This window comes from Anser brachyrhynchus, assembly GCF_964034855.1.
Source record: "Anser brachyrhynchus genome assembly, chromosome: 8".
Taxonomy (NCBI): domain Eukaryota; kingdom Metazoa; phylum Chordata; class Aves; order Anseriformes; family Anatidae; genus Anser; species Anser brachyrhynchus.
The window spans coordinates 17,672,399-17,696,929 of record NC_137702.1 but is presented as its reverse complement, the minus strand read 5'-3'; the positions used below and the strand labels follow the sequence as shown (position 1 = coordinate 17,696,929).

Genomic DNA, 24,531 nt, shown 5'->3' with positions numbered 1-24,531 from the left:
GAGAGATGGCCAGGCAGTCTGTATTGTCTTTATTATTGTCCTGACTCAGTTTCTTTCCCCTGCATCCCTGTTAGCATGGAACAATATGCTATTGTTTGAAGAAAGCTGACAGCAAAATAATGGTGTAAGGAAAAAGACTAAATCAAAATTAGTAGTAGTATTTTCATCAAGCTTATACCTTTCAAGAAATTGTAATTAGTTATGACAGTAAGTCAAAACCATCTGTAATAACAAAAATCTCCATTCTTAAGAACCTATCACTGGATTCTGTCAGGTGTACAGAGAGAAGAAAGCAGCTAATCTGTTCTTTATCTGGCTATATAAGTTGTCACTACAACTTTGTGTATTGCAGGTTTAGGAATGTATGAAACCCCACTCTTCCTTGCTCACGAGGAAGAATCAGGTGGTCGTAGCGTTCCAACAACACCTTTACAAGTAGCAGCACCAGGTAAGTGGCAGGAAATTGGCAAGCTGAAGTAAAGGTTAGAAATTTCAGTTTTCCAGAAGGAAATTACCATAGAATTGTAGAATGGCTTGGGTTGGAAGGGACCCTAAAGATCATCTTGTTCCAACCCCCTGCCACGGGCAGGGATGCCACCACTAGATCAGGCTGCCCAGGGCCTCGTCCAGCCTGGCCTTGAACACCTCCAGGGATGGGGCATCTACAGCCTCTCTGGGCAACCTGTGCCAGTGCCTCACCACCCTCTGAGTGAAGAATTTCCTCCTAACACCTCATCTAAATCTGCCCTTTTAGTTTAAAACCATTCCCACTTGTCCTATCATCTGAGTAAGCAAAAAGTCACCCTCCGTCTTTCTTATAAGCCCCATTTAAGTATTGAAAAGCTCCAGTAAGGTCACCTGGAGCTTTCTCTTTTCCAGGCCAAACAGCCCCATCTCTCTCAGACTTTCTTGCTAGGAGAGGTGCTCCAGCCTCTGATCATTTTTGTGGGAATTATAATTAGTTATATACTGTCAGGAGCATTTCAGGAGCTCTATTCTTTATGGGCTTAAGATTTCCATAGATTTTCTTTAGGAAGTCGAAGCTAACTCTGTGTTTACTGAACTACCTTTCCTGTACAGTTACAGTTTTTACTGAAAGTACCTCAGCTGATGCTTCAGAGCATGCTTCTCAGTCTGTTCCAATGGTTACAACATCTACTGGCAATCTGTCCACTACTACAGAGGCTGGAGCTGGTGATGATGGGGATGAAGTTTTTGCAGAGGCAGAATCTGAAGGGTAAGCTGTACCTTCATTGTTTGACTTGAATTCATATTAGTTTTAATTCTAACGATCATTTAATTTTAACTATGCCTATGATCCATTAAGTTTCCATTTAACCTGTTCCGGTACAAAGGTCAGTCCACCAGGCTTTAGTAATTTTGCTTAGTAAAGTACTGTGACCTTTTCATGTGAAAACAGAGCTTTTCTTCTGCTAATTTAACATAGCTAATACTTGTCACTTTAAAGATATTTTCCCCATTTGTTCAGAATACAGAGGGCTCCATTGTAGTCAAATACAGATGGTAAAGGCCCCAGTTTGAATGAATAAAGGTTAAAGCATTGCTAGTTGTCAGTAGATAAAATCACTCCTAACAAGGAGTTCAGAAGCTGTTCAGTTAAGCCAGTGCAAGTATTAAAGCCAGCGCACAAGGGAGAGGAATTAGTGGTTTTTAAAAATGGGACAGACAAATGTCTTTGTCTCCTACCTTGCCATTGCAGTTTTTGTATTTATAATAATTACTGTATTATGTGTTATGACCAAATATATTATAAATCTAAAAGGGCAAAGGCTATATTTTAATGTATATTTTACTTTTTCTTGATGCAGCACCAACCTGCATCACCATAGTCTGTCTGCGTGTTTGAGTAGCAAGGGCTGAGGATGGATTTTTTGATGTTAAGATCACATTGTTTCCTACAAAACATAGACATGTTACACATAAATCCATGTAGGAATTAAATGGTTCACAGGATAGTGCTTGTAGTTCAGAAAAGGCATTTTCCGCATCTTAGGCGTTTCAGTTGTCTTCTAACATTTTATTTATATATGTTTACATTTAAGTTGATTATTAAATTAAATGTATACCAAAATGCAAGCTGTATTTAAACTAAATGGAATGTTTAATTATCCTTTTCTCTTCCATCCTCATATTGCTTTTTTTTTTTGTCTTTTGAAGACAGAGTCCAAAAAATTTAGATATTGCACCACTGAGTGGATGTCCATCAGCCTTACCCTTCCCCCATCTAAACGTGCATACAACTATCATGTTCTGGTTTTAGTCGTTGTTATTAAATAGTTTCTATAACTTTCTCTGAGAGGTGATTAATATGTTAGATGTGCATGTGGAGTTGGGCTAACAAGGAAATTATATCACTGTTTTTCTAAAAGCCAGATAAACCTGTTATAATTAAGTGGGGCAGGGAAAGCTGAAGAAAACATGAAAATTTCTGGGAAAGGATGTTTGGAAAGGAATCTTTCTGCTCTAAAATAATGCTTTCTTTCCCTGAGTTTTTTTGTCAGTGTGAATACAATCATCTCTCTTCTCCCCATCCTAACCCCCTGCTCCCTTCTAGAATTACTTCAGAAGCTGGCCTAGAAATTGATAGCCAGCAAGAAGAAGAATCTGTTCAAGCATCTGATGAGTCAGATCTTCCTTCTACTAGTCAAGATCCTCCCTCTAGTTCATCTGCAGGTACTGGTTAATTGCTGTAAACAACTATTTCATTAAGTGTAGGAACTTCTTTGGACTAGCTGCTGCTGCACATATACAACACAAGCTATCAACTCTTACTTAGAATAAGAACATGTTTAGATGCCTTTAGTCTTGATGGCAAATCATTTTTACTTGGACCACAGTAACTACAGTAATCCATAGTAAGAATAATGCTTCAAGGAGCAAGAGTTACTGCTGATACCTCAATGATGCATGAGTCTCATCAGTCTATCAACTGTTACATTTGATGTCAGATTTAAAATAGTTTTCAATTAAATTGTCAGAGAATATAAGTAAATGACTGTTCAATAAGTAAATGACTGTTCAGTTACCGATTTACCAGCTAGTGCAGATAATGAATGAAATGCCACACTTCATTTGTTCTGAGGCTTTTATTTATATCAGAAGTGTCAATGAAATAGTGCTCACCTTCATAATTTTAAGGTAAATTCAAGCCCATAACATGTATCAAGTCATGTAAACATTAACAGTGCAAAACCACGCCAGAAAAAGACGTTCTTTTCTGTATTTCCACCTCTTCACAGACACAAGTAGTAACCAGCCTAAGCCATTTCGACGTGTTAGACTTCAGCCACCAACATTAAGAACCGGAGTTCGTGGCCGTCAGTTCAACAGACAGAGGGGTAAGCATGGTTGCTCAAATTCAGGCTCCTTTTTTCTTTCAAACCAATTTTTATTGCTTTCTTCTTTGCTGACCATATATGCAGTACCTTATATGCTTGTGTTTGCTTGTAAGACACTGAATAATACAGCATCCGTGCCCTAGCTTTCAGTATGTTGCCCTAAAAGCTCTGTAGGTTTTTTTTAGTATATTAGTCTGAGCATTTTTGTCATAGGCAAACTTTTCCTGTGGCACTTGCTTTATCAATGGAAAGAAAGTGAATGGCACTATAGACCTTACAAATTTAACTTATTAGACCTTACCAAAATTTTAAAAGAAGCTTTAAAAATAAATACTAGGATATAAGATTATAAATCTTTGTTTTTAAGCTTATATGTCAGTTTCCTGTTTGGCACACAAGGAGTTCCAGTTATCTCACCATGTTTTATGCTGATTTTATTTTTTTTAATTATTTTTTTTTAAAAGGAATTTAAGTAAGCATTACAGTTACTTTTTTAATCAATGTAGTGTTAAACCAGGAAAATAAATTGTTTGCAATTCCTGTATTCAGAAAAATCTTTATATCAATGGTAATCAGTTTAGCATTATCTTAACATTCCATAAGACTTGACATGAGTATTGAAATATATGTATTTGTTAAACTAAAAAGTGAAAGAAAAAACAGTGAGGATGACGACCTAGGATAGAGTTCCACTATGTTGTATCACCATTTCTTTATTAAGTACAAGGAGGCGGTTAACTGATTTCAAATAGGGCATGAGCCCTGTACGTGTTCTTTTGGCGCAGAGCCTGAGACAGGATCACAAGTCAACAACATTCTGTTAAATGACAGAAGCATAAGGTATCCATATCACTAGGGTCTAGGGGAGGAAGAAGGAGATTGAATTTTACCAGAAAGGAAGTGTTCCACTGCAGTAGAAATTCTTTACAGATGGATGAGTATCATGTGTACTAATGTTTGATTAAAAGGGTGAAAAGGATTTCTCTTAATGCATTTGTTTTCTTTCCCAACACAGGTGTAACTCATGCAATGGGAGGCAGAGGAGGCCTGAACAGAGGCAATATTAGTTAAATGATCTGTAAAGTAATTACAGCTGTGTATACGAATGTGCCAGTTTGCCTGTGGTTGCTTTAGTGTAATGAAGCCAGAGCTTAAAGCAGCATTTTATACTTAGATTTGTGTGCACACACTTCACTGTCTTTATTAATAAAATCAGACAAACTGTCAAAAGTCAAATGGCATCTTTTTTTAAAAAATCCTCTGCTCTGCATCACTTTTCAGGACAGTTATACCAGTCTTTGGATACAGTCTTTCCTGTGAGAGCGGTAACAGGTCTTGCTATTCTTTTGCCCACGTCCAAACTGTAGTACCGATCTGAAATGAAGATATGTCAAAATTAAATTCCAGAAGCTACATTTAGTATACAGAAAGAATCTTGAAATTAAAGCCTGCCTTTTAATTTCATTTATGGATTAATAGCAGATTTTCATTCCACATGTATATATGGAATTGAGAGGCTATAAAAATCCATTTTTGGCCTCAACTGTTTGATCTGTTCTTTGTGTTCAGCTTAGTTTTACAATACTGTTAATAAATAAATCTGCTGCAAGAACAGGGAGTAGAGAAGATTACACTTCTACTGCTACAACACAAATAGTTTCAAGAATTTAGAAATCAAACAAACTAAAAACAATCCTGCACTACTGTAAACACAAGAATGCCGTGGTCCATAAGTAGCCAATGTTAAGGTTATACAATTATCATACTGGCAGAGACTTACTTTAGTATCCTGTATTTGGATAGTCTAGTATTTGAGCTTTTTTTTCCCTGAATAATCAAGAAAATTCTGATAAATGCTTTTAGCTGGGCCTGGCTAGAGGGAAAGGATCTACCTAATGTGGAATTAGAAATAGTTATTTCCTGGGAAATTACATGGTTTGTGTTGCTCCCTATATTTTTGTTGTTGTTGTTTGGTCAGAAATGTAGTTCTGTGGAAGCCAGTGAAAAATCTTTTGATGTATAATGGTCCAAGGATCTCCTTCTATCATTAATATGATTGCGTATGTAGTTGTCAGCTTTTTTTTTGTCATTTTATAAACCTGTACTCTTATGGCAATGCATTCCATAAAGGGCTAGTCTGAATGATTGTACTGCTCTGCTACTAGCTGTCCTGTAACTCGATTTTGAACAGAAACATCTCCATTACAGGCAACAGTTTATTTCTCAGAACTGCTTAATAGTACTTGCTTAAAATTAGCATTGCAGACTCACAAGTGGTAACTTTGCTTTAGAAATCTCATAGGTACTTGGCCTTCTTTCTTTCTTATCACTGAGCCTTTTGGAATACAGAGTAACTTTCATTAGCTCTAACTTACTGTAAGAGAAGGCGTAATAATCATAGCCATCTGGCTTATTGTAGTTGGGTACTGATATAGTTGAATGAATTACTTTGGGGAGCCCTCTCCAGTAGGCAGTCATTTTGACTTCCTTACGCAGAACTCCTGCAAGCAAAAGAAAGTGTCACATTTAGAAAGTGTCACAGCATGACTGACAAAAGCTGTCATCTGCTTATACAATCTACAGCAAGCAAGAATCATCAGCTTGAAAAAAAGTAAAGTACGATGTTAGGGAAATAAAAATGTAACAAAGTTGTGATTCAGAGACTACTCAGATTAAAATAATTGTATAAAAGAAACTTAATAAACATAAGATACCGGATTGATATGGATTGATTCTGACAGTCTGAATAACAGTTGGCAATCCTACTGCACGTTGAAAGCGTCTCCTTATTACAAGTCTTGGGACAAAAGCTGGGTATCTTATGGTAATGCGGGCTTTCCTTTGGCACTTCTTGGCTGGCTCTTGTCTGTATACATACTGTTGCATGTTACCATCTAAAAGAGACATTAGTGTAATTAAACAAAATAAAAAAGCTAAATCCGAGATCACAGTATCATCAATATCACAGGCAGGAAGTCAATAACATCATTTTAATATGCCTACAGCTGTCTAATGCTGTTGCAACCTGCAGCTTTTTCTATGCATTCCTACATTTTGCGATGCAAAAGCGTTGCTCTCTAAATCCAATATATGCTTCTAAATGTAGCAATAACTCCTGCAGCCTCATTACATTTCCTGCAGTAAGTACAATTCCCGTGGAACTGCTTTTACTGCTGTCACACTTATTTATCAAGGAGGAGGCTAAGACCATAGCTTTGGGGTACACAAGGGAAAGGCTAGAGTCCAGAAAAAGATTTGCATTTCATTAACCTCAGCTTTTTTTGATTTAGATCATTCTTATGTTGACAGTGCATCATTCATATTAGGTAAGGAAATTACATTCACTTTAAGCATGAAATGAGAAATAGTTAGCAATAGAAAGAACAGAGGGAGACTTCCATGCATAGTTCTGAACTAATAAGGTTATTTAAAGTCTTTCCATCTCAGATTAATTTGAGATTGAAAAAAAATTACCACCAGATAAAACTTACCTTAATGTTTGTTTGCTAAGATCATGTCCCTTATAGTCTGGTCTATTTTAAAAAGCACTTTAACATTCTAATACATTTTTTTAAAGCTTCAGGCTATGTTTTGACTACCTAGTGTCCTATTACATCACTTAGACATATTTTGTTCAAAACAGACACCTATCAGTCAAGAGAAACAGTGTTTTATTCCTCACTAATGCAATTCAAGCACCTTTTGATCATCTGTGAACTTTTGAATTACAAGACATACCTCTTTTGATAAAATAAACTGATTCTGGTCTGCTGTTGTATCTTGCCACAGGGAGCGCTGCTACCATTTTCCCACTTAACCCTGCGAATCCATTTGCAAGAGGTTTGGGATAGCCTTTGTCCATCACACCATTCGTGAAACGCCAGTATAGGTTACCCTAGTGGTTTAAGCAAAAGACGAGCTTCAGAGGAAATTCATTCATGGTAGCTGAGCTTCAATACAGACATTAAAATTAATTGTAATGCTAGCATTTTGATAACTACCACGTAGAACTGGCTGGAACTGTTCCTATGTCCACTAAAAACAAGCTATAACAACATCACAAAATATCTTCTTCAGTCTTTTAACTGTGCCTTTGAGTACGGGAAGAGTCTTGGAAATGAACTGTAATAACGGTTACTAAACAAAGCAATAATCAGATTTTAAAGGTTTTGTTGTGTTTTTTTTTTAACTATTGCTCATACTGATATGATCAGTTAGTCTGTCAGTAACCAATTACAGGGAGAAAACACTGGATTAAGTCTATTTGAGAAGCACAATGCCAAGGCAGTGGAGGTGGGGCTGGGGAAGGGATATGTTTCAGTTCACTCACTCAATTCTAAGTGTGAAAATGCTGCTTATTCTATAAAACGAGCAATGTGGCCTCGGAGCACAGGGCTGCACTGAGCTGCTATGCAGCAGGATGACATTTCAAAGCCTCTCTGCTCTTCCCCACCTTGATGAAGAAGGTCTTCCCGTCGCAGTTGCACCGGGAGAAGACGGTGTCGATGGGGGACGGGATGCCCCAGCCCTCGCTGATCCGGCGGGGGTTGGTGGTCGGCGGACTCCTGCCATTCAGCAGCCAGTAGTAGTGACCTGCGGGCGGGAGGGGACAGCAGCCCACACAGTGAGACATGTGGGCGGACAGACCGACGGACACAGGGAGAAAAGCGGAGAAAAGCGTTGGAAAGCAGGATGCCCCTGTGTTGCCTCTCCTCACGGTCCTGCCTGAGGACCTTGTTCCTCACGCCTCCACCCTGAGGCCGCCATGTGGCAGCCTGGGAGGCAGGCCGGGACCAGTGAAGGCCGGGGCAGAGGGCTGCGGGACCGACATACCTCGGAAGACAGCCAGGGTACCATTGGGCAGGGCTACCATGCTGTCCGCCGGCTTCCCGCTGCACAGGTCCTTCTCGTTGGTCTTGTCCACTGCAAAATAGCGTAGTTCAGATTAGTTTTTGTTTGTTTTAAACAAAAAGGGCATTGCCTCCCCCTGCCCACATGAAGCAGCACTGGCCGCATTTAAATGGGATTTTCGTGTGTAGGATGGTGTTCAGGGCTCTCCTCAGGTCTGTCTGAGGTTTTTCATACAAAAGGCTTAATTGTTCATTCAAGATATATTGTTAAAAAGTTTAACTCTCATGATTTGTTCTGAGGAGCATAAGACTAGCTGTTTATATAACTAGGTACAGCTATTGTCATTTATTGTTTACCTTATGTAATTCATAAAAATATCTATAAATGCATCATCTGCTGTCTCATATTTAATTTCTTCATGCTTACGGATGTTTACTCATTCCTCCAAGCTTCTGTAGCAGGTTTCCCCTCCTTCATTCTTAATGGATTTACATTTATTTTCAGTTGAATGTAAAGGAAGGATATGTTTCTGATAAAAATCCAAATATTTTCAATCTATCTAGAAGACCCCTTTTTTGTTTTTGCAAATCATCTGTCAAAACATGAATGAAAAAATGCCCAAGAACCTCGTGGGCTGTATCTTAATATATAATCAATGGTGAGGACATGAAAAAAGTTGTGGCAAAAAGCACAGAGAAAGAATATAAGGAAAAGCTTTCTTGTTTTTCTTATGAGCTCACAAAATCCCAGGTTAGGTACTATAACTAATAGTGGGTATTCAGCCTGATGCTCTAATGGTGTTTTCATGAGACTTAGAAATTTATCTTATTTTTCCTTTTTCTGTTGTTTTTGTTTGCATCTGCCATGGTATTTACAGCAAACATTTTTCAGCAGGACCAGTTGCTGAAATGAGATCATGCTATAAATGAGGTGGAGAATTTCAGTAACAACACAACTGAAAATTAAGGTACCAGTGTTCGGGATGCTGACGGCTGCATCACCACAGTCACAGTTAACCACCAAGATAGGTGCGCCTCCTTCTGACGCTGGATAGAAAGGTCTTGCACATCCTTCACTTGAGGTTTTGTTGTGCTCCCAGTTTTTGTACCTACTGGAATACACTTACCTTGTGTTTCTCCAGGTAGAACTGGCATGTCCACAGTTTGTATTAAAGGCTTGTTTATCTCAGGCTCTTCTTTTACTGGCACGGTTTCAGGGTTGGCTGGATGAGGCTCATCACGTGTGTCAGTAACCTCCTGGAAATGTATATCTGGCTTGGATGTCCCTCTAGAAACAATAAACATTTCTTCTATTGTATCTTTTTTATCTGTTGTAGTTCTCTCTCTGATAACTGTAGTTTCCTCTTTCTTGTCAAGACTAGGGGCCTTTTCAGTGGCATCTTCTAGTTCTTTTTCAGTTGTGTAGCTAGTTTCATCAGTGAGGGTAGTTACCTCTTTTTTACCAGCTGTTGTTGTCTCTTTAGTGGTAATTACGCACTCATTAGGTGCCGCTGCTACAGTCTGTTTATTCTCTGTAGTTGTATCACTTTTAGTTGTTGTCACAATCTCCCTGGTTTTAGGAGCTGAATCTGTTTTGGCAGTTGTTGGCAGCATGGTGGGCTTGCGCATGGGAGTTGTAGCTGCTGGTGTTGTTACAATCACGGTACCCACCGGACGTTCTTCTTCCTTAGCTGTTGGTGCTAAAATCTCTCTCGGTTTGGGAGTTTTGTCTTGGGTAGCTGGGATTGCTTCTTTTTCTGTAGCCACTGCAGTCTTTTTGTCTACAGTAGTTGCTTCTAATTCAGCTGCTGTAGTTACAACTTGTTTGGCTGCAGGAGTTATACTTGGAGTATTGTCTGTACCTTCAGGAGAGTCATCAGCCATGGTAGGCTTCTTGGTTACAGTGGTTTTGTCTTTCCTACCTGCTGTTAAAATGTCTTTAAGCACAGTAGTTTTGTCTTTCTTGGGTGTTGTTATCTCTTTGTTCACTGTGGTTGTTTCCTTTTTAGTTGTTGTCTCTTTGGTTACAGGAGTTGTTACAGGTTTAGCTGTCGTTTTGTCATTTTTAACAGGTGTAGTTGCAGACTTCTCACCTGATGTAGTTGTGTCTGATTTAACGTTGAGGGGTGCAGGGGTACTGAATTCGACTTCAGGGATGGTGGGAGACTTTGTTGGTGACTTTGTGGCCAGAGGAGTTGTCTCTTTTGTTTTAGGGGTGGTGGGAGACTCAGCCTCAGTCATTGGTGCCTTGGTGGCTTTTGGGGTTTTCTTCGCAGCTTTGGGGGTCGTTGGAGCCTCAGTGGCTTGAGGGGTGGTGGAAGAGTCAGCCTTGGTTGTTGGAGCCTCCGTGGCTTTTGGGGTCATTGGAGCCTTGGTAACTTTTGGGGTTGTCTCCTTGGCTTTCGGGGTTGTTGGAGCCTCAGTGGCTTCAGGGGTTGTCTGTTCAACTTTGGGGGTCATTGGAGCCTCAGGGGCTTCAGGGATTGTCTCCTTGGCTTTGGGGGTTGTGGGAGAATCAGCCTTGGTTGTTGGAGCCTCAGTGGGTTTTGGAGATGTCTCCTCAGCTTTAGGGGTGGTTAGAGCCTTGGTGGCTTTTGTAGTTGTCTCCTTAGCTTTGGGGGTCATTGGAGCCTCAGTGGATTCAGGGGTTGTCTCTTTGGGTTTGGGAGTTGTTGGAGCCTCGGTGGCTTCAGGGGTTGTCTCCTCGGCTTTGGGAGTCGTTGGAGCCTCGGTGGCTTCAGGGGTTGTCTCCTCGGCTTTGGGGGTCGTTGGTGCCTCTGTGGCTTCAGGGGTTGTCTCCTCGGCTTTGGGGGTCGTTGGAGCCTCGGTGGCTTCAGGGGTTGTCTCCTCGGCTTTGGGAGTCGTTGGAGCCTCGGTGGCTTCAGGGGTTGTCTCCTCGGCTTTGGGGGTCGTTGGTGCCTCTGTGGCTTCAGGGGTTGTCTCCTCGGCTTTGGGGGTCGTTGGAGCCTCGGTGGCTTCAGGGGTTGTCTCCTCGGCTTTGGGAGTCGTTGGAGCCTTGGTGGCTTCAGGGGTTGTCTCCTCGGCTTTGGGGGTCGTTGGTGCCTCGGTGGCTTCAGGGGTTGTCTCCTCGGCTTTGGGGGTCGTTGGAGCCTCGGTGGCTTCAGGGGTTGTCTCCTCGGCTTTGGGGGTCGTTGGAGCCTCGGTGGCCTCAGGGGTTGTCTCCTCGGCTTTCGGAGTCGTTGGAGCCTCTGTGGCTTCAGGGGTTGTCTCCTCGGCTTTGGGGGTCATTGGAGCCTCGGTGGCTTCAGGGGTTGTCTCCTCGGCTTTGGGAGTCGTTGGAGCCTTGGTGGCTTCAGGGGTTGTCTCCTCGGCTTTGGGGGTCGTTGGAGCCTCGGTGGCTTCAGGGGTTGTCTCCTCGGCTTTGGGGGTCGTTGGAGCCTCGGTGGCCTCAGGGGTTGTCTCCTCGGCTTTCGGAGTCGTTGGAGCCTCGGTGGCTTCAGGGGTTGTCTCCTCGGCTTTCGGAGTCGTTGGAGCCTCGGTGGCTTCAGGGGTTGTCTCCTCGGCTTTGGGGGTCGTTGGAGCCTCGGTGGCTTCAGGGGTTGTCTCCACGGCTTTGGGAGTCGTTGGAGCCTCGGTGGCTTCAGGGGTTGTCTCCTTGGCGTTCGGAGTCGTTGGAGCCTCGGTGGCTTCAGGGGTTGTCTCCTCGGCTTTGGGGGTCGTTGGAGCCTCGGTGGCTTCAGGGGTTGTCTCCTCGGCTTTCGGAGTCATTGGAGCCTCGGTGGCTTCAGGGGTTGTCTCCTCGGCGTTTGGAGTCGTTGGAGCCTCGGTGGCTTCAGGGGTTGTCTCCTCGGCTTTGGGAGTCGTTGGAGCCTCGGTGGCTTCAGGGGTTGTCTCCTCGGCTTTCGGAGTCGTTGGAGCCTCGGTGGCTTCAGGGGTTGTCTCCTCGGCTTTGGGAGTCGTTGGAGCCTCGGTGGCTTCAGGGGTTGTCTCCTCGGCTTTGGGAGTCGTTGGAGCCTCGGTGGCTTCAGGGGTTGTCTCCTCAGCTTTGGGGGTCGCTGGTGCCTCGGTGGCTTCAGGGGTTGTCTCCTCGGCTTTGGGGGTCGTTGGAGCCTCGGTGGCTTCAGGGGTTGTCTCCTCGGCTTTGGGGGTCGTTGGAGCCTCTGTGGCCTCAGGGGTTGTCTCCTCAGCTTTGGGGGTCGTTGGAGCCTCGGTGGCTTCAGGGGTTGTCTCCTCGGCTTTGGGAGTCGTTGGAGCCTCGGTGGCCTCAAGGGTTGTCTCCTCGGCTTTGGGTGTCGTTGGAGCCTCAGTGGCTTCAGGGGTTGTCTCCTCAGCTTTCGGAGTCGTTGGAGCCTCGGTGGCTTCAGGGGTTGTCTCCTCGGCTTTGGGGGTCGTTGGAGCCTCGGTGGCTTCTGGGGTTGTCTCCTCGGCTTTCGGAGTCATTGGAACCTCGGTGGCTTCAGGGGTTGTCTCTTCAGCTTTGGGGGTGGTGAGAGAGTCTGCGTCAGTCATTGGTGCTTCGGTGGCCTCAGGCGTCATCTCTTCAACTTTGGGTGTGGCTGGAGGGTCTGCTGTTGTCATTGGTTCTTCTGTAGCTTCAGGGGTTGTTTCTTCAGCTTTGGGACTGGCGGGAGAGTCTGCCTCAGTCGTGGGTTCCTCCGTGCCTTCAGGGGTTATCTCTTCCTCTATGGGTGTGATGGTAGGGTCTGCGTCAGTTGTTGGAGCCTCTGTGTCTTCAGGGGTTGTCTCTTCAACTTTGGAAGTTGTTGGTTTTGTGGTAATAATCGTGGTAGGTGTTAAACTAGGTTTTGGAGTAGATGGTTTAATTGTGGTTGCTATGACTGGTGATGTTGTATCAGGCTGTTTTGTAGTTGGAGGAGGACTGGTCACCATTTTTTCACTGCCCATATCTATGAGAAAAAAACACGTTAAGACATTAAAATTTAAATGCATGCACCTATTTTTTGGGTTTGTTTTTTTTTTTAGTATGCCGATTAGAAGTAGCTACTTATCTTTTGAACAGCAGTATTATCTTGTTTTTGTGTCTTTGCTTAAAAAAAGAAAAAGCCTTACGTGTAAAGTTGCATTTTTTTTAATTTTTTGTGTGTGTGTGTATATAAATACATGGAAACCCAAGTTCAATTAGATAAATACCAGTTATGGACTTATGTAACTGCCAAAAGATATAAACATTAGAGATCCAGACTAACTTGGACTGTATATTTCCTTTGCCTTCCTGGGACTTCACAGCAGCCTAATAAATTTTAACTAATACCTTTGATTAACCTGTAGCACCTATGAACGCAGCAGAGCAGATTTTAATTCAGTGTTTGTATGTGAGACCACATAGTGTTTCTATCTTTTTCATGGAAGGGGAACCACCTTATATAGTTCTTCTAATAGGACACTTCCCTTCCCAGTTTGTACTTTTGATTTGTTCCTTTGGCCATAATTATAATAAAGCCTGCACCTGTGACCTGGACTTGAAGGAGAGGATTAATGAAACAGGAGGAAAACAAACTTTTTGAGTACAGACACCTGCATACATGTCCTACTCTATATCCTTGGTATTTTTCCTCTTTGTGATTTACAGCTTTAAGACTCTACTTTTATATGTAGTTACATGAACTTGAGTCAAATTATAGATATATTCAGCAGAAACTAACATTAAATGTTTCTGCATTTAGTCTTTTGATCTCTCAGTGTTACCTTTGTGATGTTTTGCCATTTAGTTCTGTTTTCAAAGTTTTTTGTTTGTTTGTTTGCTTCTTACTTCTATGATTCCTTACTATCTACTGTTATCACCGAGTTGACACTTGATTCTTGAAAACCTGAGAAAATCAAGTGCAGCATCATGTGATTTCGGGTCATGTTGTTCATCTTTTGAACAAGTATTCTGAAAAAATCTTTCAAGATCTGAGCGATTTCTGACAGTCATGGCCTGATGAATGTACTGATGCAATGCCTCTCTCAGCAGACTGGAAACACTTAGTATCTTGCAGTATGAGGAATAATTCCTGTGTAAATGTATTGTAGAAACAGTGTAGTATGAGCACAGCATTACAGAATAGTATTCCTCCTTCCCAAAGTGTATGTAATTCTGTAAATCAAGTGGGATCTTGTTTGAATTTCCTTAATTCTGTTTCATTTGATCTGCTGTATTGATTTCGTAAAAGGAAACTGCCACAGCAGAAAGGTAAGTACTCCAAATTATTATTATTGTTATTATTATTATTATATTTTATTATTATTGATAATAATAATAGCAATAATAATAATACCAAAGGGGTTAAAGTATTGGCCAGTATTGACTTCTAGCCTTGTTTCATTGTTGTTACTTCAGGTTTCAAGTTCAAATTGATCTCCCAAATTATCATTTAAAATGCTGGAATAGAATATCAAAGAACACAGAAATGCAACATGTTTTCCATTCTGAAAAATAAAAATAAATTGTTTGTGTTTTCTGAAGCTGCATGAGGCTGGGCTTGATTAAAGCTAGAGAAGCCTGTTAGGAGATTTTCCTGTCCTGGTTCTGCCAGTTTTCACTGTCCCAAAATACAACACCCTTCCTGTTCTAGCCATGGATTTTATCCAAAACTGACAATGGCATGTAACATAGTTTTTGAAGATACATGTGGAAATCAAATAGAGACGCGGGAGACATCACCACAATCTAACATCTGTCTGAAGTGAGCGCTGCAAAATCAGTACAGTCTTTCTTGAGAACTAGGTGAGGTAATGAGTTTATAAACTGAGTGGTTCCAAGCTTGGTAACTGTCTGGTAATGTCTCACATTGCCCTTCTGTTTCCAGAGCAGGAAAATGGTCTCTAATATTCCTTCAAGTAACACCCATCCTGTTTCATTTGTGTTCTTTCCTACCTTCTGTAACTTCATGGGGCTGTGTTACTTCCTCTGGCTTCTTTTCTTCATTTGCAGATGACCTCTTAGATGTTGATTTATTTGGTGGAGGAGTCTTGGGTGTTGTCTTTTCTGTGTGTGCTGAAAGAAATGAAACAATCTGTTAATGGGAGTGTTTTTAGGTGTTTGGTGTAAGAAGAAAGTGATACAGAATTTCAGTATCCCTTTTCCACATAAATCTTTTATTTTTTTCCCATCTATAATATTCTTTAGAATACTATTTGTGAAAAAAAGAGAAAAATATCCTTTGGATCCCTAAGTGTTTGTCATAGATCAGAGAAATATTTTTCCCAGAAGTGTGAGGTGAGGCATTCCTAGCTAACAGGAATTTTCAGCTGGGAAAAAGAAGAATTCTGAGTGGAGTTTTATACTCTGAGAATTTCTCTCTTTTTTTGTTTTGTTTTTGAATACAGATAGCTTGGGGCTAACTTGTGAGTGTTTTTTATAGTGGGTATCTGAGAGATGGTGTATTACTTTGATAATCCCTTGAAGATTTAGTTATGATGTAGCTCTTCAGACATGGGATAATTCTGCACATATATCCTGAAGTTTTTATTAGGAAAGAGAGAGAAAATTCAATTGTTGAATAAAATTACTCTGGGAGCTGAATCAGCTTTCAGATGAGTCAATGTGGGGATATTTGATCAGTCCTTAACTATGTGTATATGTTCTGGGGTAGAGGGCTTTTGGAGGAATGGAAAGATAAAAATGATCTCTAGATGAACTTAGCTCCATTGTCCAGAAAAAAGTGGTCACGATATATAGACAGAGCAAAGTGAAAGTTCATTGCATGCCTTAAGTTATTACATTATTCCAAAAAGTTTAAAATGTTTCTTAATTACTCGGAGATAGCAAAAATACTGAAATACTGGGTACTGAGTAGGGTGAATTTGGGGTGTCAGGTTTTGTGTATGTTTTGACAAACATTAATAGCGAAACTAAGAAACCAAAATCCTAGAAGAAACTTTCTAAGACCATGAGCAGTTGGATAATTTTTCATTATGCTTGAACTGAAGAACAAGTGAAACAGCTAAGTATGTCCTGTGGGTGTTCATGCATCTTAAACTCCTGAATTTCCAAATTGGTTGCACTAGTGCAATGGAAATTTCGTGAGCCTGGAATGCCACTGCTACTGTTCTCTGAGATTTTTTTTTGAAAAACATCAGATAAATCACACGTGTGTCTAAGATTTCCAGCAGAATTTTTCTTTTTTCTTTTCTAATGTTATGCTATGTAATGTAATGGCAATGATCTCTGGGCATCCCTGAAGCTGAGACAGAGCCAGGTACCAAGCTGGGATGGGTCTATGCATTCCCTGAAGGCAGAGCTGCAAGTCCCTGGGGACTTTCTGAGCCAAAAGGAGATACTTGGTCAATCAGGCAGCTCTGAGAAGGGTGATCTAGTGTCATCTTTGTCCATTGCAGTCCCAGTGTTACACTTGTACATCTTTTTGGGAATCTTGCTCTAACTGAAGGAGTTTCACAGCAGGGATTAAAAAGCAAGAAGAAAAAGAAGATGGAATGTAATCACTGATAAAATAGTAGATAATGTCATTTAAATCAAGTGGCATCCTGGTAGATCCAGCAGAAAGAAGCAACCTCAAAGGTAGCAAATTCACCTCATGACACTTTTAAGACATTTATCTTGTAGGCATCCAGTCAAAAGTGCTCAATACAGAGTCTATTTCAGTATAAATTACTATGCAACTGAGTAGCAAAACCAAGCAGCTATACCAGGGCTTGGGGACTGGGAGTGGTTGGTAATGTGAACCAAATGATAATCCCTAACACTTCTCCTGTCTGCTAAAGGACAGGCTTTGAAAATTGGCTGCCTTGTAGGTTGTCTGGTCTGTGAAGGGCTGGATAAACAAATGTGACTTGACTGTGGGGCAGTACAAGCATTCCCTGAACTGAATTCACAGCCTGAAGGCTAAACGTGGACTTTCCTAAAATGTCTCACTTGCAGTGTGAATGTGCAATCACATCTCATCAGGGAGGGCCTCCTTGACCCCCAGGAGGGGGTTCTACGTTGGGCTGCTCTTCCTGTTTTGGATTCAGGGTGGGAAAGATCTGGGCGATTTGCCCGTGTGCTTCCAGTGATTGCAGCAACCAAAAGCAAATGGTCTGAAGGTTCAAGTAGTGCGATCCCCAGTGCAGGGACTGGCTATTACGCATGTCTGGGTGGGTTGCAGGGCAATTTAAGGGAGTTGGACCTACCTTACTACTTCTCCGTATATGACCTAGACTTTTTACTGCAAAGCATCATTCATTTTTGCCCAGCCTCTGTCTTTGAATTTTGTTATTGATATAATTTTAGTAGCATGAGTGGAAATACACGTGTCAAACCTGGCCTTACATGTATTGTTCTGAGTAATGGTTCTGATAGTGAATTACGGTATGGAGTGCTAAAGAGGCTAAGACAAAATAAAACTTTCCCCTTGGAATTCATACCATGTGATGGATGCCAGTACATCTACCTATATGCTTCAGTGTTCACACTTCAGAAAATGGCCAATTTATTTCTGAAATTAGGTTTTATGATTTTTGTTTTGTTTTGTTCTGTTCGGTTTTTGTATAGCTAATGCTATGTATAGCTGATGCTGAGTGCCAGTGATTTTCGAAAAGGCCAGTAAGTTGTGCAGGATCTCTGTAGTACGGAATTGTTAGCAAACATTTACGTAGTCTCTGCCTCCTGGTTCCTGTTTATTGGGCTGTCATGCTGTGGGTGTACTAGCATGGCTGAATTTTATGGAAAGGTTCACTTGAGAACTAATGTGGATCATACCAAGAACAAAGTCTATGTGGTTTATATTTTATGGCAATATAAGGTATAAATATATGTAGGAAAAATTTTGCAATACAGAAATTTCTTACCTTCTTTACAGTGTTTCGCATAGTCGGGGCAGCATTTGCCATATCTTTCACAGTCCGCGTCACAGTCACACTCTCTTCCTCTTTCAAAGGCTTCAAAGCAACGTCCTTTGCAGGAGACTGCTACATTAAGGCAGAACAAGGGAGTTAGTATTTTTGTCTAGCTCACATTTAACATTGGGACCTTTCTACAGTGAAGTCACTTGCTTAAGCTGATTTAAAGAACAGCTGCCGAGGTGGTCACTCTGGTCTGATCCAAAACTTGTTTAACTAGTTGAGTCCAGCGAGTTTTGGATCAAATCATGTAACCAGAACAGCACTTTGCCATGGTGTAGTGAGACTGTTTAGAATTCATAGTGGAATGAAACAGCCTCGGAGTTCACTTTAGATAGGCCCCATCACAGAAGGGTTCCCAGACTGGCTGAGGCTGAGACCTCTGGAGGTCACCTGGCCCCAGGCCTGCCCCAGCAGGGCCCCCCCAGCTGGTGCCCAGCCCCATATCCAGGCAGCTCTGGAAGCTCCCCAAGGAGGAGCCCCACAGCCTCTGTGGGTAGCCCGTGCCATTTCCCTAATCAAATAGCAGCTATCTCAATAATGTTTAAATTCAGTAAGAAAGTAATTCTGGGCCACATTTTCAAAAAGATGGTGCTTCAGAGCACCACTCTGCAGCAACACAGATGTGTCTACCAAAGTATTTCTGAAAAAGAATTGGCCTGTATAAGTTATGACTAAGTGTACCTGGTGTCCACAGGCAAATACTGTAATTTAGTTATATGAATGACTATACAAAGTTACACAAAGTCACTATTTTTTAGGTTTTACCCGGTCTATTACAGTTCTTAAATTATTAATACTAGAGGAGTACCTGCCATGTTTTGACAGATGACTAATAACCACGTTTTTAATATTACAGTAGTGGTTAACATCTGATAACCTTAGTGACCACGGTATGTCTGTTTTGTACTAAATAATGACCAGATTGTTTTGGAAAGTGTGTGTGCAGCTATTACAGACTAGAGCAAAACATGCTTGCTGTATTTGTCAAGAATTAAGTTTGTCCTTAAATGTTTACATTACAAACTATTTTTGAAATTCGGTAATATCTTTAATAGGTATTTAGTTGATAGCTAAATTGGAGTACATTAGACCTGAAGTGGGTATTTTTTTAAGATGCTTAGCATCTCATAGAATTGAGCTGAGAATTAACTATCACTTGGTATTTCCAGAATTATCATGTGATCTATTGTTGTCCTGTATCTTTACTGTGCATGAGTCCCTTTGAAGTCAACGTCTTGCTGGCACTCAGGGCATAAAATCCTATTTTACAATTAAGTAATTATCTATGAAAGTTAGCATCACTGTGTAGGCAGATTTTGAAGAGTTTCTGACCAGTGTGGAGAAGGTGTGATCTGTTGATGCCAGTGTATTCATTCCACATGCCTATGTGAGAATTGTTTTTATTTTTTAAAGAATTAGCATTTTAGGTCATGTTGCTTTTGAGTTTTAATACTCAGCCTGTATTGCTAGATCTAAGAAGTCTTTTCTTACGCCATCAATCTTATTAGAACTACAATGTAGTGTAACAAACTACAGTTATCTAAATCACTGGTATTTTTGACATATTGATAATTTATAAGAATATCATATATTTGATAAATTCTTCAGTAGAACAGTTTGGAATACCTGTGCTTATTTACACTATACAGTTTTATATTGCATATAAATAATACTTGTCCAGCCATCTTTTCTGTCACACTCCGGACATGGTTCAGACCCAGAGTTAATTTCTGTCAGTGGAAGGATTCCCTCTGACTTTGGATTAGACCGTACAGTCTCCACATCTGTTACATTTGAATGGGATTGTCCCAGAATTTCTCTCTGGAAAACCCTGAAACTTTCCTTCCTACCTGAATTTGCTTTGAACAGTTTTGTTGCATAGAAGACAAACAGAGACAGTACAAATGCACGAAGAAAGAGCAAGCAAGCAGTTGGGAAAATCCCCCTCTTGCTCTGCTCTTCCAAAAAGCAAAACCCTTTTCTTGGTGATAAACTGCAGATACAGAATTTTCATTGAATGGTCCATGAGAGGTTATCGCTGAGGCTTTTTGAGGGGGGAACCACACATATGAGAGGAGAACAAGGATGCAGTGAAGCAGAAGAAACATTTAAGCATTTGGAGGAGAGACACTGGTGCAAGCAGGAGGAGAAGCCTTTGCTGACAGGAGCTGGCTGTGTTTGGGAACTTACCCACCGTGCAGACTTTCTTGAAGTCAGCGCAGCACTCCATGTAGTATTGGCAGTTATAATCACAGTGGCAGCCATGCTCTCTAGAATACCCTTCCCCACATCTCCCTGTACAGCTCCATAAATCTAAAATCACACGACAGCAGTGTGAACATTGCCAAACCAAAATGCTATGCAAGGAAACACTGAATGGCAAGGTGGGAAGATTCACGCTCTCCTAAAGAAGGCTGTTTCTTCTCTGGGAGCCATGGAGCTGCAGGCCCGGTGCCGCCCAGTGTCCTGCAGAGAGAGCCCAGCCCCAGGCTGCTCAGCGGCCCCTCCGGGTGAGAGAGGGGCTGCACCACTTCTGGCATCCGGACAGACTTGGGCTTAACTTAGGCAACATATCAGCCAACACTATGTTGTTTTGCTGATTTATTTTCTGTCTTAAGACCCTACGCATGGTGATAGAAGTGCGCCTGCGCCAGCATACCTGACGGACAGATTAGGTCTGTCAGAATTTTACTTTTGGTAAAGTTATTCATATCAAAACCAGCTTAGTTTTTAAACTGGTGAGCATTGTCATAATAAATACAGGTCCCTGGAGCCATTTTTATTGTCAGTTTTCAATATCTGCCATATCAGATAATCGCCTGAAACAACTCCCCCTCCTATGTGAAATCTCTGCTAACGTTAACGCACTAACAGCTTCTTCTGGAAATGAAACATGCAGGACCACAAGTGGAGTGCCCCTAAATACAAACAAAGAAGCTGAACAATCAGCAAGCTAAAACAGACTTTGGATAATTAGCTGAAACACTGAGGAACAACAAGAAAATAACAAGGAATAACATGTAACACAACACAACACCAAAGACAATAATTTCTAACAGCACACATTCTTCATGTGTGTATTAAGGAAGACCCTAAGACAACAAATAATTAAGCCTGTGAATCTATATTGTGATTTTTCAGCAGTTAGGTATAACATTTTTTACCATTTCTTTACAAATAATAAGTGCTACCATTCTTAAGAGGACTGCTGGGGCCCTGATAACAAGTCATCAGCACAGGGGAGCTGGGGAGTAAATCGAGAAGTCAGTGGGTGTGAGTTAATGGGCTCGTAATAGGGGAGCTGAAGAGGGAAGCTAGACATCTTCCTTCCTGGGTATGTGCTCAGCATGTTGCACCTTCCTTGCCTTGGGGGAAGAAAATATAGATAAATCCAGAAAATAATGCCTTTTCATCCATTTATTTTTTTTAATTTATGACTTGGAAGTTGTGAAGGTACTTGTAAAGAAAATGCCCAAATGGTTCTAGCTGCTGTTGGCACGAGTCTGGTTTCTGTTAAGCTAGCGGGAGGGTTCCCCTGGCTGTGGAAGGCGCAGCACCAGATGGCTCTGCCCTGCAGGTAAAGCCTGACACCTCTGCGCTGTGATGAGCTGCTCAGATGGACAGATGTTACGGTTCTACGCTCAAACAGTAATAAACTTTATTTTACTAGCAAGTGGTACACCATGTTATCACTTGAGAACCATGACAGCACATGACTTGCCGGGCTGTAGGTTCTTTCATTTCTTTGTAACGGTGCTACTTTCATCAGAGGTCAACTACAGAGCTTGAGAGTAAATTAAATTCTGTAGTATTAGATACCTAAATGCCGAAATCAGCCTTGGCAGTGATAGTAACAGTGTATTTAATGGCAAAGAACTTAGCACGGTGTGCACATTCCTTTCCCTCAGCCCATTCTTCCATTCAAACATTTCTAACTGAAGTATATGGGTGTTATAATTCAAGATTCTCTTTGAAGCATATTGCCAATCACTTTGGTTAAATATGTCAACCTAAGAACAACAGGATCTGTAGACTATGTCTACAGAAAAAGAAATAGGCTTATATGCATCTTGTATAATATTCATATTTATGTTATTCCTCAAAAAAAAAATAAAATAAATAAAGAGGACCACGTTGTACCAAAATTTAGGTATGAAAGTAATCAGTGATGATAAAGCTGAACCACAATGCCTGTCTGAATAAATAGACAGGCAAATAAATACTACGTTCTAGAATTTAGTATTTTTATGAGGATACATTTGGAGCTTTCTTACTATTTATCAGATATCTTAGACACCCTCCCCTCAACTTTGTATGTTACGATACCTTGAGAAGACACTTCTTGAATCAGGGATAAGGAAAGGATCACCAAGGATACACAAAGTACATTCCATATGATCATTACTTTCAGGTACGACATCATCCCTAAAAAGAATAATTTCACATCACTACATGCAATTCATTTTTTTAAATAATGAACCAATTAAACTTGAAATGCATATCTTTATACATAATATGAGTTTCATAGCAACATAAAATTCATATTAAAATTATTCAAGGAGAGTTAGTAATTTAGAATTATTCCATAAATTCTCTCATGGTTATTAGTTGATCAGCTGTTAAGTTTTGTAGTAGGACTTGGAAAATTCACTATTAACAAATAATGGAAGTATTTTTTGCAGAACTGTATTAGGTGAAATCTACAGTCACAGTCTACTCCTTTTATTTTAACCTTGATGGAGTTTAGTACACCAGTCCCTAGGGCTATAATACTGATAAATATAGATCTATTATATTTTTAAATTGTCAAAAACAATTATTAAACTGTCAATTATTACTCTGTCAAAACAATTATTAAGCAGCATACTTTTATAAACCATAATCTATCATCAAAATATTAGTGTTTAAGCAAGTCAATGGAAATGTAGGATAAAAGCAAATCTTCTTTCAAAAGGAAAACTATTTTTTTTTCCAGCCCATCATTTTCCTTTTGAGGAAGAGCACTTTGATCAGAACACTCTGAGTAGAGAGAGGCATTACACTTACCTAACAGAGAATATGTCTGCCCTTAGGGATGGTTCAGATGCCTTATATATCTCTTTGTAACTATCCTGGGGTTAACTAATTAGACTGCTTGTTAAACAAAACTGCCAATGACAGCCTATGACAGCAAACTTTCCACATGAATTGGAAGAGGTCCCAGATGACTAGACTAACGCAACATCTGGAAAATACTCCCATTAAGAAAAATGATTACAGAAAAAAATAAATAGAGACTTACTAGTCAAAACACATTTTGATCACTGAGTGAAATGAACAAATTGTCCTGAATGCATCTGGAAGGCATTAGACGTTATTGCATAGCAATAAGAAGTCATTATAGGCAAATGCAGAGTATATTTTCTTTCCTGTCAAATAAAGCTTAGGTGACAGTAGCCTAAAATTACGTAGTACTATCCACTACTGATGGCGTTTCTTCTCCAAAAACTTTTGAGATCCAGTTCACTCAGTCATAAATAATTTTCCAGTTCTGCACTGAATATATGTTACTTTCCCCTAAGCTGAATGGGGATGTTGCCAAGGTGTTGGCTAGAAATCAAACAATTTAGTCAAGTCTCAAATTTATTGTATCTATTCTATGCAAAACATCAGAAATGAACGGAAGACAATTACATTATTTTAATGGTCTTTGCATTTCTCCATTCACTATTCAGAGTACTGGAAATGGCTGCTTGGCACTCCCAGAGCAAAAGGCGACTCCCTTTGAAACTTCAGTCGTGCTGACTCTCAGGACTTGGGGGCTGCCTCTTTACAGAGAAACTAACTTAAATAGAGGCAGGGAACTTTGGTACTCCTGTCTTATGCTATTACTTGAATCCCAGAGCAACTTCAATATCCCAGAATAACAAATATCTGCAATTCACACTGATCCCACCTGAGGAAAGCACTTAACCATTAGGCTTAAGTCACTTAAAGAAAAAATGTAGGTATCCCTGAAAAAGAATGGGTTTAGACCTGGGTTCAAATGTTTTCCATGCTTAGTCCAATGACTGAATAGCTTTTTTATGCTAGAATTTCTTTGTAATTTATATGTTTTCACTATAGAAGCAGTTTCATTCAATCTTTCTGCATTGTGGACATTTCTAATAGATTTCATGTCACTGCAACACTTCCATTAATTAATTCTGATCAATAAAAGAGTGCTTTTTCATTGCTCTAGGAACATACATGGTCTTTGCAAAAGTTTCTGGAGTTATTTACAAAAGTATTAAATGGGAGCACTTACAGTATCAGTCTGCTATTCGAGCTCTTCTGCCCACTGCCAATAATTTTCTGCTATTACTATACTATACGAAAAAAGAAACATGAGGCCCTGAGATTTCATGGAGTATATTCAAGGTAATACACTGGAGGAAGTACATTACCTTTCTTTGTCATAATAAGAGGTTTGATTCAGCCTTTAGTGGAGCTGACTATACACTTGACACAGAAACTCTGTGAATTGAGATGAAAGGTAC

The 24,531-nt window shown here is 40.6% G+C and overlaps 2 protein-coding genes across 4 annotated transcripts in view; one reads left to right on the top strand and one right to left on the bottom strand.

The window, feature by feature from the left end:
- The window catches only part of TPR (translocated promoter region, nuclear basket protein), a 44,815-nt gene extending 38,747 nt beyond the window's left edge, over positions 1–6,068 (top strand). For all 3 annotated transcript variants that reach the window (XM_080602318.1, XM_080602317.1, XM_080602316.1), the window contains exons 47-51: positions 353–448; positions 1,081–1,237; positions 2,576–2,694; positions 3,261–3,359; positions 4,375–6,068. In XM_080602318.1, the coding sequence (XP_080458444.1) occupies positions 353–448; positions 1,081–1,237; positions 2,576–2,694; positions 3,261–3,359; positions 4,375–4,430 (527 nt within the window). In that variant the 3' untranslated portion in view covers positions 4,431–6,068. The remainder of the gene's footprint in view (positions 1–352; positions 449–1,080; positions 1,238–2,575; positions 2,695–3,260; positions 3,360–4,374) is intronic.
- PRG4 (proteoglycan 4) overlaps positions 4,618–24,531 on the bottom strand; it is a 40,939-nt gene continuing 21,025 nt past the window's right edge. Inside the window, exons 2-12 of the mRNA XM_080601772.1 lie at positions 22,340–22,438; positions 20,204–20,326; positions 17,960–18,079; positions 15,048–15,167; positions 9,337–13,077; positions 8,193–8,282; positions 7,813–7,952; positions 7,098–7,254; positions 6,074–6,253; positions 5,618–5,860; positions 4,618–4,745 (exon numbers count right to left, since the gene is read on the bottom strand). Of these exons, the coding sequence (XP_080457898.1) occupies positions 4,630–4,745; positions 5,618–5,860; positions 6,074–6,253; positions 7,098–7,254; positions 7,813–7,952; positions 8,193–8,282; positions 9,337–13,077; positions 15,048–15,167; positions 17,960–18,079; positions 20,204–20,326; positions 22,340–22,436 (5,127 nt within the window). The 5' untranslated portion in view covers positions 22,437–22,438 and the 3' untranslated portion in view covers positions 4,618–4,629. The remainder of the gene's footprint in view (positions 4,746–5,617; positions 5,861–6,073; positions 6,254–7,097; positions 7,255–7,812; positions 7,953–8,192; positions 8,283–9,336; positions 13,078–15,047; positions 15,168–17,959; positions 18,080–20,203; positions 20,327–22,339; positions 22,439–24,531) is intronic.